This window comes from Muntiacus reevesi, chromosome 1 (genome assembly GCF_963930625.1).
Source record: "Muntiacus reevesi chromosome 1, mMunRee1.1, whole genome shotgun sequence".
Taxonomy (NCBI): domain Eukaryota; kingdom Metazoa; phylum Chordata; class Mammalia; order Artiodactyla; family Cervidae; genus Muntiacus; species Muntiacus reevesi.
In genome coordinates this window covers 229,584,784-229,601,746 of record NC_089249.1, presented here as the reverse complement: position 1 = coordinate 229,601,746, position 16,963 = coordinate 229,584,784, and the positions used below count along the sequence as shown (strand labels likewise).

Genomic DNA, 16,963 nt, shown 5'->3' with positions numbered 1-16,963 from the left:
TGAGAGGAGCTATGCAACACAGAAGACACAGGACAATCATGACCAACTGTAGGAACCACCTACACCCCAGAGCACTTTATTAAGACCTTATTGCTTATGCAGTTAGACACTGATTGAGTTAAGCAGGTTTCCCTGTGCCTGGCCCCAGGTCACTCCATGTAGAGTTTCCCCAGGCAGATGGGAGCTGGCTCACTGCTAGGAAAAGGCAGGACCCAGAGAGGGAAGGACAACACCTCCGAGGAGCTCCAGAGGGGACACTGAGTCTTGAGAGAGCCCTTAGGGTGAGCAGAGAGATCAGGAGTGTAGACTCAAGCCAGGGCCCAGGGGCAACATTCCCTGAGATGAGTCAAGTCCCAGGCCTCTCTGAGGGTTCCAGAACAAAGGCTAGGTGTGGAGAGAGCAGGGGGTGTTACCTCCAGGTGCTGCTGGAGCTACAGAAGATGGCAGAGGCCTGGGTGATGGACATACACATAACTTCCAGCAACTGGGCTTTCCTACATGACACTGGGGGATGAGTTATGTTATGGGGGAGCCATGTACCATGGTTGGGCTGGAGCAGCTAGCACCAGGCCTGGAGGGCTATGGGTCTGCTGGGGTGACCACAGTAGGCAAAGAAAGCCAACTGCTGCCCACACCTCACTTTAAGCAACTGCATTCACGCAGGATGAAGCAGCATGCCTCCTCCATCAGCACAGGATAACTTCTCAGGCCTCTGAATGGGTGCTCCCCTAATTTCTTAGTCTGGAAGAACTTGTGGGGGCGGAAGTTTTTCCTTAATCAAACCCAGCCTTCAAGTCTCCCAGGGATAACCTACCTCCAGAGACTAATGTGGCTGCTCTCACTTCCCCTGCTTTTCTCACAAGGCACTTGTCACAGGGCTGCTGGGGGGAGAGGTCAGCACTGGGAGGTGGCTCTGAAGGTGGTGCCCAACCTACAGGTCAGGAGTCAGGGTGGAGGTGGTGAGGGGCTAGCGACTGCCATAGTACAGGCGTACTGCCAGGCCGATGAGCAGTGTGGCCAGGAAGAAGGCAGCGGTGAGCTGAAGCCGCAGCAGGGCGGCGGACAGCACAGCATTGACCACTAGAGAGCAGGACACGACAAAGAGGCGTGTGATGCTGCTGCCATGTTTCATGACGGCTGACATGAGCAGTCCATTCAGTGCCTGGCTCAGCACCACGAGTGCCGCCCATCCCGAGAAACCCTCCAGGAGGCCTGGGCCAGGGCCACCACCTGCATGCAGACCTAGGTTCAGGAGCACACCAAAAGTGTAGAGGAAGAGGTTTTGAAGGGCCAGTGGCAGCCGCTGCCGCTTCAGGAGCAGCTCTGTGTACACGGAGGACAAGCCGGAGATGAGGCAGTACAGGATGAGAAGCAGCAGTCCCAGTGGAGTGATGTGCAGGGGCATGGGGCTTGTGGCAGCTGCTGAAGGGGGCCCGGGAAGGGTGGTCCCTGGGTCCTGGAGGCCCCCAGCTGCATAGCAGGCTCCTGCGGCCATCAGCAGCAGCAGCGCTAAGCCCTGGCGTGCAGAGAGGCGGTGTCGGAGGCAGAGGCAGTAGAACAGGGCTGTGCTTCCAATCTTGAGATTGCTCAGCACTTGGTAGGTGCTGGGGTCCATGTAACGTTGCAGGTAGATCACCAGGTTGTTGTTGGCGCCGTACAACAGGGCTGACAGTGCGAATGGGGCAGCCTGGCGCCAGGGTGGAGTCCCCTGGGGCCATGCTTGCCAGCCCACCAAGAGGGAGAGGGCACAGAGAAGCAGCTTGGTCAGCTCAGTCAGCAGTACAGCCGAGGAGGGTCGGAAGGGGACACGGCCATCCACGTGGCACAGTGCCAGCAATGGGGCATGGGCACCGTACATAGCAGTGGACAGGAGCAGCATCAGGGTCCAGCGGGCCTGCCTGGGACGGCCCAGGCCTGGCACACCCCCGTCCTCTACACTCATGCCCAAACTAGACCCTGGGTGGCCTGTGTAGCTAGCAAGGGGGGTAAGGTGGGGTGGGGGTTGTGACAGTTCAGGGAAAATCAAGTTATGGAGCTGGCTCCCAGGAGCGAGGAGCCTTGAGAGAAAATACTGAGAGTCAGAGTTAGCTGCAGACTCCACAGTAAGGGCTAGAAGAGGAAGGGTGGGTGGCTCTAGAAGCCATAGTCTTGGGGTCAGTCCCATGGGGTTATGGAGGCAAGGGGTTCAGGGTGTTGGCTGATGAGTCACTGTCCAGTCTCTGCAGGAAAAGAAGCAAGACTGAAGGTGGTGGGAAAGCTGGAGACAGCAAATGGGTGAAAGCCAGGGTGGCCAGATATGGCATCTGTGGCTGAAGGCCTCCACCGGCTGCCCCCAGCTGCTCATCCTGCCTCCCTCATGGAACCCAGAGCTAGTCGGGCCCTTTGCGCAGTGATTGAAGATAGTCCCTCAATGTCTTCTCCACATTGGGCACAGCATATGCCTGAGCTACATATATGCCAGTGCAGGTGCCCACGGCAAAGCCCAATACTGCTGATGCCCTCAGTTTGGCCACCACATAGCCAGCCAGAAAGCCCTTGAGGAATGGGGAGGACAAGAATGACGCATCCTGTGGAGAAAAATGTAGGAGAAAAGTCAGCCGGGCTTTCCTCTTCTCTACCTAGGAGCTACTCAAGCCGAGCTTAGCACATCCCACTACCCACTCCTCCTTAATCTGGAAAGCTGTAGTATGCTCACCAAAGTTTTTCAAGATTCTGGGGCAGAAAAAGAACCTAGGAGTCATGACCACACAGTGTCAGAACCCTGAGGTCCGAAAGCTCTAACCAGAGAAGCCCACTGAGAGAGATGTCCCTGATGAATCTGAGCCCTGCCTGCTTCTCCAGTCTTACTTCCTAGCATGCTGCCCCTACTGCAGCCAGAGCAAACTGCTTTCACCTCTCATGTTCATCATGCTACCTCCCACTACAAGGGTTTCGTCTGTGCTGTTCCACCTGCCTGGAATGTTCTCTCCTCCCCTCTTTACCCTGTTAACCCCTATTTAAGATTCTAGTTCAACTGCCATTTATAGGGAAACGTTCCTTGGGGTCACAGAGAACAAGAACTCAATAAACAACAACTTGCTGAATAAATCTCTATCACCCATTCAAAAGCATATTGGATAATAAAGCCTAAGGGGGGTGGGGTGGTGGTGGTAGGGAACAGGCACATCTTTCTTTACCTGGCCTACACCACTGTTGACTTCGTCTTCCACACGCTGCTGCAGGCGTTCCAGCTGGTTCTTGAGAAAAGCCAGGTCCTTAAGCTTGGGAAGAGAATCCTAGGACAAAGAAGAGGCTGGCTTCAGAAGTCTGCCACAGCCCTCTGCCCTGCTCAAGTCTGATGTGATAGTAGTAAAAGAAGAAAGGCATTGAAAAATAAAGAATTCATATGAGGGCCTGGGAAGGGATGACAGATGGGATCTGCACCGGTAACTTACAAACACTCTTACAGGAACTTTATACAGCAAGCAGCGTATAGGGGAGAAGGGACAGCTAGGGGACCTTTTGTTAGGTTTATCAGACAAGCACCAGTCAATGAGTGAGTGTGTGTGTGCACTCTTAGTCTCTCAGTCGTGTCTGACTCTTTAGACCCTATGAACTGTAGCCCTCCACGCCCCTCTGTCCGCAGAGTTTTCCAGGCAAGAATTCTGCAGTGGGTTGCCATTTCCTCCTCCAGGGATCGAACCCAAATCTCTAGCGTCTCCTGCACTGGAATCTTTACCACTGGGCCTCCTGGGAAGCCCACTAGTGAGTAAAAGCTACCTGAAAGTCTGTCTTGTCCAATGTGTTTGGAGGCCTAACACAGGAACTGCAGGTACTTAGTAAATGTGTGTGTGGTGCTGAACTTCCAGGTTAATGGTGAGTAATGGCGTGAGGCAGTTCCTTGGACAATTTGGGGGCAAACCTGATTTCTGCCTAGGCTTCTCCCCCTTCCTCCCTAAAGCCACCCCAAACGGAATGTGTGGATGTATGAGCTGGAGTTTGGTGAGGAGACAGGGAAGGTGGCTGTCTGCAGGAGCGTGAGTAAATGAATTCAGTGATTCTGGTCGCATGTAAGTATGAAATTAAAAAGTGCCCAAGGAATGTGATCGAAACGCATGTGTCTCTGTGGTCTAGAAACTTCCCGTCTCTAGAAGGAAAATTTCGGGGGTTAAGGAATGGAGTAGAGTTAGGAGTGTCTGCAAGTAACTCAAGAAGGGCTATGGTCCAAGAGTGGAAGGTAGGGGGACACCTGGGAAAATCCCTGGCTTTGCTTGCCTGGCGTAATGCTCTGCCACCCCACTTCCCATTACTAAGGCAGCTGACAGGAGTAACTTCCCTTGTGGGCTTCTCTTGTGGCTCAGCTGGTAAAGAATCCTCCTGCAGTGCGGGAGACCTGGGTTCGATCCCTGGGTTGGGAAGATCCCTTGGAGACGGGGATACCCAGAACGGCTACCCACTCCAGTATTCTGGCCTGGAGAATTCCATTAACTCTACAGTCCATGGGGTTGCGAAGAGTCGGACACGACTGAGCAACTTTCACAGGAGTAAAAGTTTGCCCCCAGGAGAAACAAGGGGCACCCTCATCCAGGAGCCGTTTCAACTGTCGCCTCTCCCCAGAACTAAAAAGGTGTGAAACCCACCCGACTGCAGACAATCCTCATGTCCACTCACCTTGTCATCCGCCATCTTCCCTGCAGAACTTGTTGCGCAGGCGCAGCACCGCCTCCCTCCTGGCAAACGCTACTGCCATCTTTACTGAGGGCACAGGTACTTCCGGGGCATTTCCGGAAAAGGTGAAGGCGCTTTCCTGACGGCCCCCTTTTCGCAGATACTCCCACGTGACCTCTCTCATTGAGCAGCACCCCCAGCCGCGCCAGGCTACGTGTGCGCGTGCGCAGACGACCTGAACGCGATGATTTCACTTGTTCGCTTGTGCGTTCTGCGCCCATTCTCCTGGAGGATCTTCCGCCGCTTGATGAGCTCACAGTTGAGCGGTGATGTCAGCGTGTGCGCCGCGGTCCTTGAGCCTCCCCTAGACTCGCGGACGCGAACGCGCAGGCACTGGGAGATCCGAACGTCTTGTTTACACGCGCCACCTCTAGACTGGAGGCGCTACCTTGCCGCGTCCTTTCCCCTAGGATCCGGCCTCTGCTCCTCCCCGTGTTTGTGCGGCTCCCGTTGGCCTGGCGGATTCCAGCTCAAAGAGGCTGGACTTGTAGGCACAGCAGCTCCGGAGGCGTGCTGGGCTGAGTGAGGGCCGGCGAAGGCCGGCGGGAACGCGACCAGGGCTATGCTGGGCAAGGATTACATGCTGGCCATCATTCTGGTCAACTGCGATGGTGTGCACAGAGGGTCCAGATGGGAGGATCGGGAGCTGAGGGAGGGCGAGTGAGCGCGAAAGGCTACCTTAGGCTCAAAGACAGGGAGCCTGTCTTTAAGTTACTTGGGTACGTTATGTCTTGGGATGAGGACCAGGGGATAAATGAACCCAGATCTTTGCAATGCAGTATCCAAGGTTGGAAGCCGACCTTTAGACTGGACCTTCAGCGCAAATATGGGTTGGAGGAATAATGACAGTGTTATTCTGAGTCCACAAATAAGCCCTCCCTCTCCAATCCTACGTTCCTGTAGATGACTTGTGGGGGGACCAGAGTCTGGAGGGGGAGCCAGGCCTGCCCCCTGGCTGGAGGAAGATCCGCGATGCTGCAGGTACTTATTATTGGCATGTACCCAGCGGTAGCACTCAGTGGCAGCGCCCAACCTGGGAGTCAGGAGATGCAGAGGACCCAGGCAAGGTAGGTGGAGTGTGAGGATAGGGCCAGAGCTCATGTGTGGACCTATGCCTGCCACACTGACCTATCCCCTTCTCTACAGAAGACAGAGGGAATTTGGGGACTTCGGCCCCCCAAGGGGAGATCCTTCTCCAGCCTGGAGAGCTCACTGGACCAGAGGTAAGGGGGATAGGCCAGGCAGAAATGAAAAACTTGGGGTTCCATAGCACTCAAAGATGCAGCTGGACCTATTACAGTCTGCTTTCTGGCCCAAGTTCTGGGGTGGCACAGTGGTAAAGAATCCACTTGCCAGTGTAGGAGATGCAAGAGCTGTGGGTTTGATCCCTGGTTCGGGAAGATCCCCTGGAGGAGGAAATAGCAACCTGCTCAAATATTCTTGCCTGGGAAATTCCATGGACAGAGGAGCCTGGTGGGCCACAGTCCATGGGGTTGCAAAGAGTCAGAAACTACTGAACCACTGAGCACACACACATACACACTATGTTCTTGGTTCTGTCCCATATTCTTGATTGTCCCAGTGTTTTGTTCCTTGATCCAAGCTCTGTTTTTTGCTGTATGGTTGTTTTATGTATTCTGGGTCCTGACCTGTCATGTTCTACATCTTGCTGACTATCCTACCTTCTGTCCATGGAGGTTCCTATCCTGTGTTCAAGGGTCTTCTTGTCCTGATTTGGGGCACTGGTCCACATTTTGAACCCTATTGCATGCTTGTAAGTTTTATTCTATGTCCTGTGTGTTGAATTTTTCCTCCATTTCTAAGCCATGCTCTATATTACACTTATTTAATATGTCCTGGACTCTGTCTCCCTCTGAGTTTACATTTGGGACTCTATATTCTGCTTCTTATCCCACATCTTTTGCCCATCAAGTAGTCTGGTTCTCACCATGGTGCCTTCTGAAGGAATTGTGGTCCTCTTACGAGCTCTGCTCTATTCCAGTAACTCTCTGTCCTGGTATGGTGAAGAATCCTACATCCAGAGAATGGAGCCAGGGGCTAAGGTAGTGACTTAAGCCTGAGGGCCAGCCCAGGACTTTGGGGAGGGAAAGGTCAGGGGTGAGATTGGGCTGGGCAGAGGTGATAAAGGGTGAAGGGAGGTCTCCAGAGGGTTTATATATGTGGAGCCTGTGACACCACCCATCCTACTTCATCCTACTTCCCTCACTCAGGGTCCTTCTGTCCTTTCCTTCAACCTGTCAGTGCTTTGCAGTCCGCTCTCTGGGCTGGGTGGAAGTACCTGAAGAGGACCTGGTACCGGGGAAGAGCAGTATCGCTGTCAATAACTGCATCCAGCAGCTGGCCCAGACCCGTAGCCGGAGCCAGCCCCCAGATGGTGCCTGGGGTGAGGTGAGCTGGCTGACCCTTTGAGGTATTCTACCTAGCATCCAGCAGAGGTGGCTGTCCCTGAACTGCCTATTCCCCATGGTAACCACCTTCATCTGAGCTCCGGCCTGATCTCTCCTTGGCAGGGCCAGAACATGCTGATGATTCTGAAGAAGGATGCCATGAGCCTGGTGAATCCCCTGGACCACAGTCTGATCCACTGCCAGCCCCTGGTGCACATCCGTGTATGGGGTGTGGGCAGCTCCAAGGGCCGGTGAGGACCCCCTGCATCCTTGGAAGTGAGAGTTGCTTCTCCTTCCCCCTTGCAGGCTGTGATCCCCACTGATGCTCATTCCCTGTATTGAACCCCTGGACACAGGTCCTCTGACATGGACCCAAGCTCTGCCTCCCCTGCCTGATCCAGCCCTGGTTGGGGAGGGTGGGCTCCAGCCCAGCAGGGACAGAAGGGGGAGAGTCTGAGAGGCTGGGCTGATTCTCTCCTGTGCTCCCACATGCTTCTGGAACAGTGACAGGTGAGTGACAGCCAAGTGCCTTGAGCTCCAGCCCTGATCTCCCTGTTCCATCCCTCCGTTAACTCTGACTTCCAGCCTCCTGCAGGCACTGCAGGGCCCCCACCCTTCCCCCAGCCCCATCTCCACTCCTGCCCTACCCCCATCTCTGACCCTGCCAGGGACTTCGCTTTTGTGGCGGGTGACAAAGACAGCTGTATGCTCAAGTGCCATGTGTTTCGCTGTGACGTCCCTGCAAAGGCCATTGCCAGTGCCCTACATGGACTTTGTGCCCAGGTAAGGGCCAGGAGTGGGGCAGGAAATGTGGGTATGGAGCTGGGTCTGAAGCTGCTAAGGTTGTTGGGTTAGGGTGGTATTGGCTTCCTTACCTCACTTCCCCCTCCCTTCACCGCATGCTGTCTGCACTGTGTTTCAGATCTTGTCGGAGCGAGTGGAGGTCAGTGGTGATTCCCTTTGCTGCTCACTAGACCCCATCACCCCTGAAGACCTGCCTCGACAAGGTATGGGGGGCAGGGCTGCAAAGAAAAAATAGGCTACTTTGGTGAAAGTTGGGGAGGGGGGATATTTAGTACTTCTCTGCAGATAGAGGACTTCTGAGGTATCCTTTTCCCAGGGATCCCAAACCCTAAATTGGAAGAACATCCTTGGCCTTTTTCCTACTTGCTCCAGTTCCCTTAGAAGGATGGAGAAAGGGGTCATTGAGAGAGTACCGAGACCAACTTGCTGTATATATTTCAGTGGAGCTACTGGATGCTGTGAGCCAGGCTGCTCAGAAGTATGAGGCACTGTACATGGGGACCCTGCCAGTCACCAAAGCCATGGGTGAGAACTGAGTGGGCTGGAGGGCTTGGGCTGTGTAAGGAAAGTAGAAGGTGGAAAAGGAAGGATCTACCACCATTTTTCAGAGTGCTCCCATGGCCTTCTGTAGCCTGGGATGTACTGCCCTTCTTCACTCAGGATTTGAAGCCTGGCCCCAGCTATTCTGTTCCCATCTCTTTGAATCCTAAGTCAGTGAGAGGGGCTTAGACACTCCTTGCAGAGCCTTCTTTACGTCTGGGAGACACTGAGGTAGGCATGTCCCCCCAGGCATGGATGTGTTGAACGAGGCCATTGGTACGCTCACCACCCGTGGGGATCGGGACACCTGGGTCCCTGCCATGCTCAGTGTGTCTGACTCTGTTATGACAGCACATCCCATTCAGGTACCAGCCAGAAAAGGGTGAAGTTGGGGGCTGTGGAGGGCTGGGCGGGGATGCTAACGGGTTATTGCTTGCTGTTGGAAGTGCTCAAGGGGTCCAGCTAGTATCTGACCCTTCAGTGACTAGGCCTGATTTGGGCAGGCAGAGGCTGGTGCAGAGGAGGAGCCACTGTGGCAGTGTCCTGTGCGCCTCGTGACCTTTATTGGTGTTGGTCGTGACCCACACACCTTTGGTCTCATTGTCGACCTGGGCCATCAGAGCTTCCAGTGTGCAGCCTTCTGGTGCCAGCCCCATGCAGGGGGACTTTCTGAAGCTGTGCAGGCGGCTTGCATGGTGAGTTAGGGGTGGGAATGGGTGTGTGGTATTGCCCTGCAGCTGCTCTCTTCTGTTCACTGAGGTTCAGGATTAGCAGCCTCTCCAGAGATCACAGACCAGCCATACCAGGGCTGACTGTGGTTCAGGAGTATTTTATTTGACCCTCACTGTGTTTTTAGTAGGTTTTAATTGTCAATATTTAAAGACCAGGACATTTCACATAATAATAGCTATTCCTATTTTTCTTTAAATATCAGAAGCCCTGACACTTGAGTCCATATGTGTACATTTCAGCATTCAGCTGAAATTGTGTAAGGGCTGTGCCGTATAGGGTGAACATTCTCTTTCCTGTTTCCTCTCATTTGGGTTGTTTTCTGGTTTCTGGGCATATGAATGTGGGACATTTGCACTCAGTTCAATTCACTTACTCACTGAAATATGAGTAATTGCCAGAACTCAACCATACTTGACCCTGGGAATTCAGTGGTATGGAAGGCATGGCCTTTTCCCTCACAGAACAGTTAGGTTAGAGCACAGATAGGTGATGCTGGAAGCTTTGGCCCCTTCAGAGGTTCAAGGAGGCTCTCTGAAAGAAGTGATAGAAAACTGAGAGTTGCCGGTCCAAAGAGAGAAGTTATCCAGGTGAAGGGGAGTGGTTTCAAAGATGTGCTGTCAAGTACAGGGAACCCCAGTGGTCAAGGTGAGAGGGATGTCAGTGTCTGAAAGAATGTAGTTTATATGGAGTGCATGGGGTGGGGGGCAGGGCTCGGCAGGGGAAGGATGGATAGAATGAGAGACGGGCAGAAAGAATGGCAGAATCCAGGTCACAGAAGAACTCACAGGGTAGGGTGATGAGTTTGTTTCATCCTGAGGCACGCTGAGCTGTTGAAAGGTTTTGAGCAAGACAGTGAAGTTTGTGGATTTGGAAGATGACTTAAACTACAGTATGGATTTAAGATTTGGAAGACACCAGAGAAGGAAGAAGACCTTGTAAAACCCTGTTGAATTCAGGAGAGAGAAGAGCAGGGCAGTTATGCACTGGGACTGGGTTGTAGAACATCCCCTTGATAAGGAACTCCACTTTGCCAGGGGCCAGTCCACTGTAAGGAGAGAGAGAGAAGCCAGCATAGTGGTAGGTATGGCTAAGAACACAGGCCCTACAGTCAGAATTAGTTTTGAATTCCATTAATTTCTGACTCTGTTTCCTTGGGTAAATCATGTATTCTTGTTGAATCTCACTTTCTCATTTGCAAAATGGTGATTATAACACCTGATAAATAACTGGATCAAGTAGAGTATACAAAGAACGTAACACAGTGTCCAGCATTCCTTAAATGCTCAGTAAATGCCAGGTTTTAGACTTTTTGTTATTGAGCTACCTGTGAATGTTGTAGGGGCTCCAGACATGGCAGGTTACCTGTTTCTTTCCTCCTGATGCCTTGTCCTGTGGAAGCTTTCAGGGAGTCCAGGGGCCGGAAGGAGCTGGATCCTCACATTCCTCTTCTCCCTAGGTTCAGTACCAGAAGTGTCTTGTGGCCTCTGCAGCTCGAGGCAAGGCCTGGGGTGCCCAGGCCCGTGCCCGCCTGCGGCTCAAGCGGACCAGCTCTGTGGACTCCCCAGGAGGTCCCCTGCCACTTCCCCTGCTCAAAGGAGGGGTTGGGGGTGCAGGGGCAGCCCCTCGAAAGCGGGGTGTCTTCTCTTTTCTTGATGCCTTCCGGCTGAAACCCTCTCTGCTCCACATGCCCTAAGTTAATTGGGGAGGACTGGGGAAGGAGGCTCTGGGTCCACGCCCAATTCTGTACCCCTTCTTTTCCCAGGGGCCTGTAGCCTCTCACCTTTTGGAGCCTTCTCTGCGTGCCCCACTGACACTTGCCCACCCTCTATTGCCCAATTCATTGTTTGTATGGGTGATTGAGAGGCCCTGTACCACAGCCTAGGCTGCACTCTCCTTTCCCTGGGTCCCTGTGTTCCTTGCCCCTGTCCAACACTGGACAGTTGGCTCTACCTCAGCAACACTTTATAGCAAAATCAGTACAAATAAAAATCCCTCAGTGACCTCACTGGATGTAAGTATATTGGGCCTGGGACAGGGTTGGGGGTATACTCAGCCTGTATGAGATGAGTGTCTGTATCCATCCTTGGTGTTGGTGGCAGCTGCTAGTCACATAAGGGGATGAGAGAGTTGGAAATCTGACTTCATTTAACAAGTATATTTCTAAAGGACTTATCTGTGCTAGGCATTAAGGTCGGCATTGGAGGTGTAATCAAATAGGGGCTCCACCTTCTGAGACTGTCAAATAAACGGAAGTCAAGGACTGAAGAGAACATGCAGTACAACTGGGAGATCTCAGAGGGTTGTGGGAGCTCAGGTGAGACTCCTCAGAAGTACCTGGTCTGAGACACTTTAAAGTGTACTGGGCTTCCAGGTAAGTATATTCCAACCAAAAGAGTGTAAACGTTCAGGGAAGTGAACAGAAGTTCTGGAAGTCCACTTGGCTAGACCACAGTGGGGCATATGTGGGGCAGGAGCTCCTGGTGGTGTAAACTTGCTCCTGAGAGCAACTGTGATTTGAAGAGCGAACCCAAAGGGGTCTTAAGCTCCTAGAGCAGCACCTCCTGGAAAACAGCCTCATTTCCTACCATATAGTCACCACTCCCGAGTGTTAACTAGCTGGAATAGACGGAGTTGGAGCTGGGCGATTTTCAGCATTCCTGAATTGTCCCACCTGGAGGGCTCCAGGAAACTTGCCCTTTCGGGGGCGCGTCCCAGTCGGCTGGGTGCGGCCGCCCCGGAAATGACGTGATGCCCCGCTGGCCGTGCGGAAGTGGAGATGGCGGAGCTGTATGTGAAGCCGGGTGAGCGCGGCGGGTGGGCTGGGGAGCTTGGTCCTTCCCCGGCCCAGGCTGGCGGCGGTTACCGTGTGGGGTGCGGACCCTCTGTCGCCTCGCCGGGATCGCTTCACACGTCTTCTCACTTTCGCAGGCAACACGGAGCGCGGCTGGAACGATCCGCCGCAATTCTCCTATGGGCTACAGACCCAGGCTGGCGGACCCAAGCGCTCGCCGCTGACCAAGAGGGTCGCCGCTCCCCAGGATGGATCCCCCAGAGGTGCGTGACGGCCCTTTGTGCCGAGACTCCCCGAGAATGGGCTGTGCCGAGATAAGCTTGCCCCGTGAGCCTATTTTTCTCTTCTGAGGACTTACTGAGGGAGAGAGGTTGGAGTCCCAGAAAGGGGCTCGGTTCAGGCCTTTTTCTGAGCTCATCTGTTGCCCAGGTTTGTCTCCAAAGAATCTGTGCTTTCGTCCTAGGTGACCTCATCCAGACTTAGGGTTTTTAATATAGTTTTTGTTCCCAAATTATTTTCAGATTCTATTTCAAACTTGGATCTTTTCTCGGAACCCCATGGTGGTACACCCATTTGTATGTTCTACCTCGTCACTGGACTATATGATAAGCAACTCAGACTTAACATGTCATTCATTTAATCAGTATCATCTACTGAGTCCCTGCTGTGTTTGAAGGCAAACTAGACAGCAGTGAACGAGACAAAAAGTTTTGTTTTCTTGGCGTCCACAGTATAACCTTGGAGAAAGATGAAATGGTGGTAAGAACTCTGCAGAGAAATAAAACAGGGTGATGTGAGAGTGATTGGGTAACTAAGGTATCTGAGGGGCTGACATTTAAACTGAAACCTGAAGGATTAAAAAGGCAAGGATCAGGTGCAAGAGCATTCCAGGCATTAGAAACAGCTAGTGCAGAAGCCCTGAGGTAAGTTTGGCAAATTTAGACTAAAGGAATATCTGATGGCTAGAGCATAGTGGGCTAGGGATAGAGTTGAAGATGATCTGTGGCACTGAAAGGGCTTCCCAGGTAAAGAATCTGCCTGCCAGTGCAGGAAATAGAGGAAACACAAGTTCGATTTCTGGGTCAGGAAGAGCCCCTGGAGTAGGAAATAGCAACCCACTCCAGTAGTCCTGCCTGGAAAATTCCTTGGACCGAGGATCCTGGTGGGCTACAGTTCATGGAGTTGCAAACAGTGGGACATGATTAAGTGACGACTGATGTGACTCTGAATAGGGGGCTCAGATTCAGCTCTTTTCACCCCTCTCTTAGCCACATCTATAACACTGCAGAGTTATGATATAGATCAGTTTCTTAACCTTATCGCTACTGGCTTTTGGGGCAAAATCATTCTTTTTTGTGAGGGATTATCTTGTGCATGTCAGTACATTGTAAGATGTCTGCAGTTCCCTGGCTTCTACTGACTGGATGCCAGTGGCACCCACACACAGTTGTGACAATCAAAAGTCTCCAGACGTTTGAAGGCAAAATCTCCCCAGACTGAGAAACACTGATTGACTTACATCTTTAAAAAGATCACTGTTTTCTCTGTGGAAAACAGATTTTAAGGAAGAAGTGAAAGGAAAAACTATAACATAGGTAAAATATGATAATTTGGCCAGGGGTGGGAGTACTAGAGGTAGTAGTAATTGGGTGGATATGGGTATGTTATGGAGAAAGTCAGTAGGAATGAGTAGATACAGTAGGTGAGGTGAAAGAGGAGGCTGTGTAACTTAACTTCCACTTGAGGAACTGGACGGTGTTCATTGATATCGGATAACTGGGTTTTGGCAGGGGAGGAGAAAAGCAAGCTTTCTGTCTTGGCCATGTTGAATTTGGGCTGCTACTTTGGGGAGATCTCTGGGCCTGAATTATAGAAATGTGTCACTATCATATGAATAGTATTTGATGTCGTGAACTTGAGTACAAAAAGTAAAGACAGGATTCAAGACAGAACCCTAGGTTTCTCTAGGATTTCAAGGTTGTGGCCAATGAAGTAAGACAAGTAGAGTTATTCTGAGAGAGAGTAATATCTTGATTCAACCCTGCTGAATGCTGCTGAGAGGTAAGTAAGATGGAGAAAAGGGACTAGTTGATTTGACAAATGTAACAATCACCAGTGATGCTAACAGAAGCATTCAGGAGTGATGAGAAATAGGGCAGTACCTGAGGATGGAATGTGAGGTAAGGGAGAGTTCTGTATGCTGATGGGATGGTTTAGTAGAGGAAGAACTGATGGCACAGGGGAAAGGGGATGACTACAGGAGGAAAGCCCAGAGAAGACAAGAGAGGTGGGTAGAGTCCGGCTGGAGAGAGAGCCTCTGGGAGGAGCAGGAGCCTTTCCTCTATTAGAGGAGAAAGGAAAGCAGCTCCAGGTGCAGGTGGGTAGGCAGAATTGGTGGTGAGAAGATGAGTGTTCTGTTTAATGACCTTTATTTTCTTGGTGAAATATGAGGCAGGGTCAGAAGTAGACATCAAGGAAAGGAAAATAAAGGGAGCAGGTAGAAAAGCTTATAGGCGATAAGATGTGAAAATAATTGTTCTGAAGAGGAGAAAAATAAGGCAAAGTATAGGATTTCCAGGCAGTGTTAGATGTTTTTTTAAAATCTGTAGCTATGAATTTAAACCCATGTTCCCTGCAAGTGAAGGTGGATTCTCAACCAGGGAGACCACCAGGGAAGTCCCTGTAGCTATATGAATTTAAAGGGAGTGATTTTAATGCACCTTGAAAATCTGAGTAACTGTGCTAGAGGGTTAGGAGGGGTGCGCACTGTTGTTGAGAACAAGGCAGATGATGAAAGGCTGAAGGAGAGTGATCACTGGAGGTGAGGTCAGATTGACAGACCAATTAGATGAATTATCATCCATGTGCATGTTAATACCTGAAAATAATTTTTGACTTTTCTTCTCCAGTATTCTCATTTTTCATAGTGATTCTGCCAGCATGTCATTAAAGTCACCAAGAGTCACTGCTGGCTCCCGTCTTTCATCCCCGTTCCCATCAAGATTTGTTCTGTCTCCTCCTAAATAAATCAGACCTCCCCATTTCCCCTTGTCTACTCTCGCTCTAGTCCATGCCAGCATTCTCTTTCCTGGACTGTTGTTAACCTCCCAACTGATGTCCCTGCCCTTCTTTACCTATTCTCATCAACTTTTCACAGACCATACAGAGTGAACGCCATAAAAAACAAGTTTGGTGATGTCACCCCCTGCTTTTATAAACTTGGCAATGGTTTCCTGTTACCACTAATGGAGTAATAGCTCAAAACCAGGCTTCCTTGGTGGCTCAGCTGGTAAAGAATCTGCCTGCAATGCAGGAGACTCCAGTTCGATTCCTGGGTCAGGAAGATCCCCTGGAGAAGGGATAGGCTACCCACTCTAGTATTCTTGGGCTTCCCTGTGGCTCAGTCAGTAAAGAATCCACGTGCAGTGCAGGAGACCTCGGTTCGATCCCTGGGTTGGGAAGATATCCTGGAGAAGGGCATAGCAACCCACTCCAATATTCTTGCCTGGAGAATCCCCATGGACAAAGGAGCCTGGTGGGCTCACAGAGTCGGACACAACTGAGCGACTAAGCACAGACAGCTCAAGACCAAACTCCAAAGTCCTGCAGGGTCTGGACCACTACCTACCTTTCCAGTGAAAGCTCCTAATTTCTCAGTGTTAAGCATTTCTAGCCACACAGGCCTTGTTTCTGTTCCTTGAACAAGTCAGGACTTTTCCCTTCTCTTGGGTACTGCCCTTACCTCTACCCTAGTGTCTGGTTCCTTCAACTCTTTATGACTGCATCTATCTCATCCAAGTTCTTAACTTTGTAAGCACTTTTTGTTACCCAATTTAGCAGCTGTACCTATATTCTTATACTTAATCATAGTTGTAGCCTTGTGAAATAAGTGCTGCTACTGTAATATCCCCATTTTATAGAAGAGGAACCCAAACTCAGAGGTTAAAGGTAACTTGCCAAATGTCACGTAGTGTAAACATAGTGTAACACAGGGTAAACTTTGATGTCAACTTAGAAGGCCTTCCTTGAATACTCAGTCTAGGTAGGGTCCTCTACTACTATTCTGCTTTACCACAGCATCCATTTTTATTTCTTTGTATTTAAGCCATGTTTGCTTGGTCCTGCTTTATCTTTTCAGTCCCCACTTCAGAGACATCTCCTGGGCTCCCCCCAGTGGGGCCTCCACCTCCATCAAGTAAGGCTTCCAGACCCCCCCCATTTGTGGGGAGCTGTCCTCCCTCCAGAACGGTGCCCATGGATTCCCCAGTCGTTGAGCCTGAGACTCTGCTGGAAGATGTACTGAGACCTTTGGAACGGGTGTTGGAGGACTGCCGTGGCCACATAAAGGTAAGTTGGGAAAGCTCCCATCAACAGTCAGATGCAGGTGTGGCTCCCAAAGGTAGACCCTCTGATCCTATGAGCAGTCTTAAAGGAAAGTAGAGTGGTCTTCACTTCTTTGGCCCTTAGAGTCCATGGACAGAGGAGCCTGGTGGGCTACAGTCCATGGGGTTGCAAAGAGTGACACGCAACTGAGTGACACTTTCACTTTCCTTATTGTAAAGCAGCACTATAGAATTAATTTTTAACCATCTGAAAAACTCCAGAAATTAAAAAATTCTAACCATACACACATTTTCCTTGAAAAGAGATCCATAGATTTCATCAGATTCTTAGTGGGGCCTCTAATCTTTGCGTAAAGAACCATAACTCAGACTGAGTGTAAAGGTCCTGGACCAGACAGAGCATATGCTGCCTACCCTGCCCTTGCAGGGCAGGCAGCACTGACTTGGAGGGCGCTTCTGTCTCTCAGAAGCAGGTATGTGATGACATCAGCCGACGCCTGGCTCTGCTGCAGGAACAGTGGGCTGGAGGGAAGCTGTCAACGCCTGTAAAGAAGAGGATGGCTCTGCTGGTGCAAGGTGTGGCGGGGTCCCTTGGTATAGCCTAACCCCTCATCCTGCCATGGTTGTCCGACTTGGAC

General features: G+C 51.3%; 4 protein-coding genes across 6 annotated transcripts in view; 2 read left to right on the top strand and 2 right to left on the bottom strand.

Annotated features, from left to right (window-relative positions):
- Positions 1-41: 41 nt before the first annotated feature.
- On the bottom strand, positions 42-2,164 carry SLC35A4 (solute carrier family 35 member A4). The gene has a single exon (XM_065918700.1). It carries the CDS (start codon positions 2,162-2,164, stop codon positions 968-970), a length of 1,197 nt encoding a protein of 398 aa, XP_065774772.1. The 3' UTR covers positions 42-967.
- Positions 2,165-2,368: 204 nt separating this feature from the next.
- Positions 2,369-4,756, bottom strand: LOC136156189 (SLC35A4 upstream open reading frame protein). Its single transcript, XM_065918703.1, has 3 exons — positions 4,651-4,756; positions 3,177-3,275; positions 2,369-2,567 (listed from the first exon to the last, which is right to left on the bottom strand). Exons 1-3 carry the CDS (start codon positions 4,663-4,665, stop codon positions 2,370-2,372), a joined length of 312 nt encoding a protein of 103 aa, XP_065774775.1. The 5' UTR covers positions 4,666-4,756; the 3' UTR covers position 2,369.
- A 93-nt stretch (positions 4,757-4,849) lies between these two features.
- APBB3 (amyloid beta precursor protein binding family B member 3) lies at positions 4,850-11,955 on the top strand. Of its 2 annotated transcripts, XM_065918698.1 has the most exons (12): positions 4,850-5,318; positions 5,611-5,774; positions 5,854-5,930; positions 6,710-6,770; positions 6,970-7,116; positions 7,239-7,366; positions 7,784-7,898; positions 8,038-8,122; positions 8,361-8,444; positions 8,709-8,824; positions 8,963-9,154; positions 10,648-11,955. In XM_065918698.1, the coding sequence occupies exons 1-12, from the start codon at positions 5,270-5,272 to the stop codon at positions 10,882-10,884; spliced, it is 1,455 nt and encodes a 484-aa protein (XP_065774770.1). In that variant the 5' UTR covers positions 4,850-5,269; the 3' UTR covers positions 10,885-11,955. The 2 variants fall into 2 exon arrangements, with proteins under 2 accessions (XP_065774770.1, XP_065774771.1); XM_065918699.1 differs by lacking the exon at positions 5,611-5,774.
- SRA1 (steroid receptor RNA activator 1) overlaps positions 11,932-16,963 on the top strand; it is a 24,001-nt gene continuing 18,969 nt past the window's right edge. For both annotated transcript variants that reach the window (XM_065918702.1, XM_065918701.1), the window contains exons 1-4: positions 11,932-11,992; positions 12,120-12,245; positions 16,121-16,329; positions 16,793-16,901. In XM_065918702.1, coding sequence (XP_065774774.1) covers positions 11,968-11,992; positions 12,120-12,245; positions 16,121-16,329; positions 16,793-16,901 — 469 coding nt within the window. In that variant the 5' untranslated portion in view covers positions 11,932-11,967. The remainder of the gene's footprint in view (positions 11,993-12,119; positions 12,246-16,120; positions 16,330-16,792; positions 16,902-16,963) is intronic.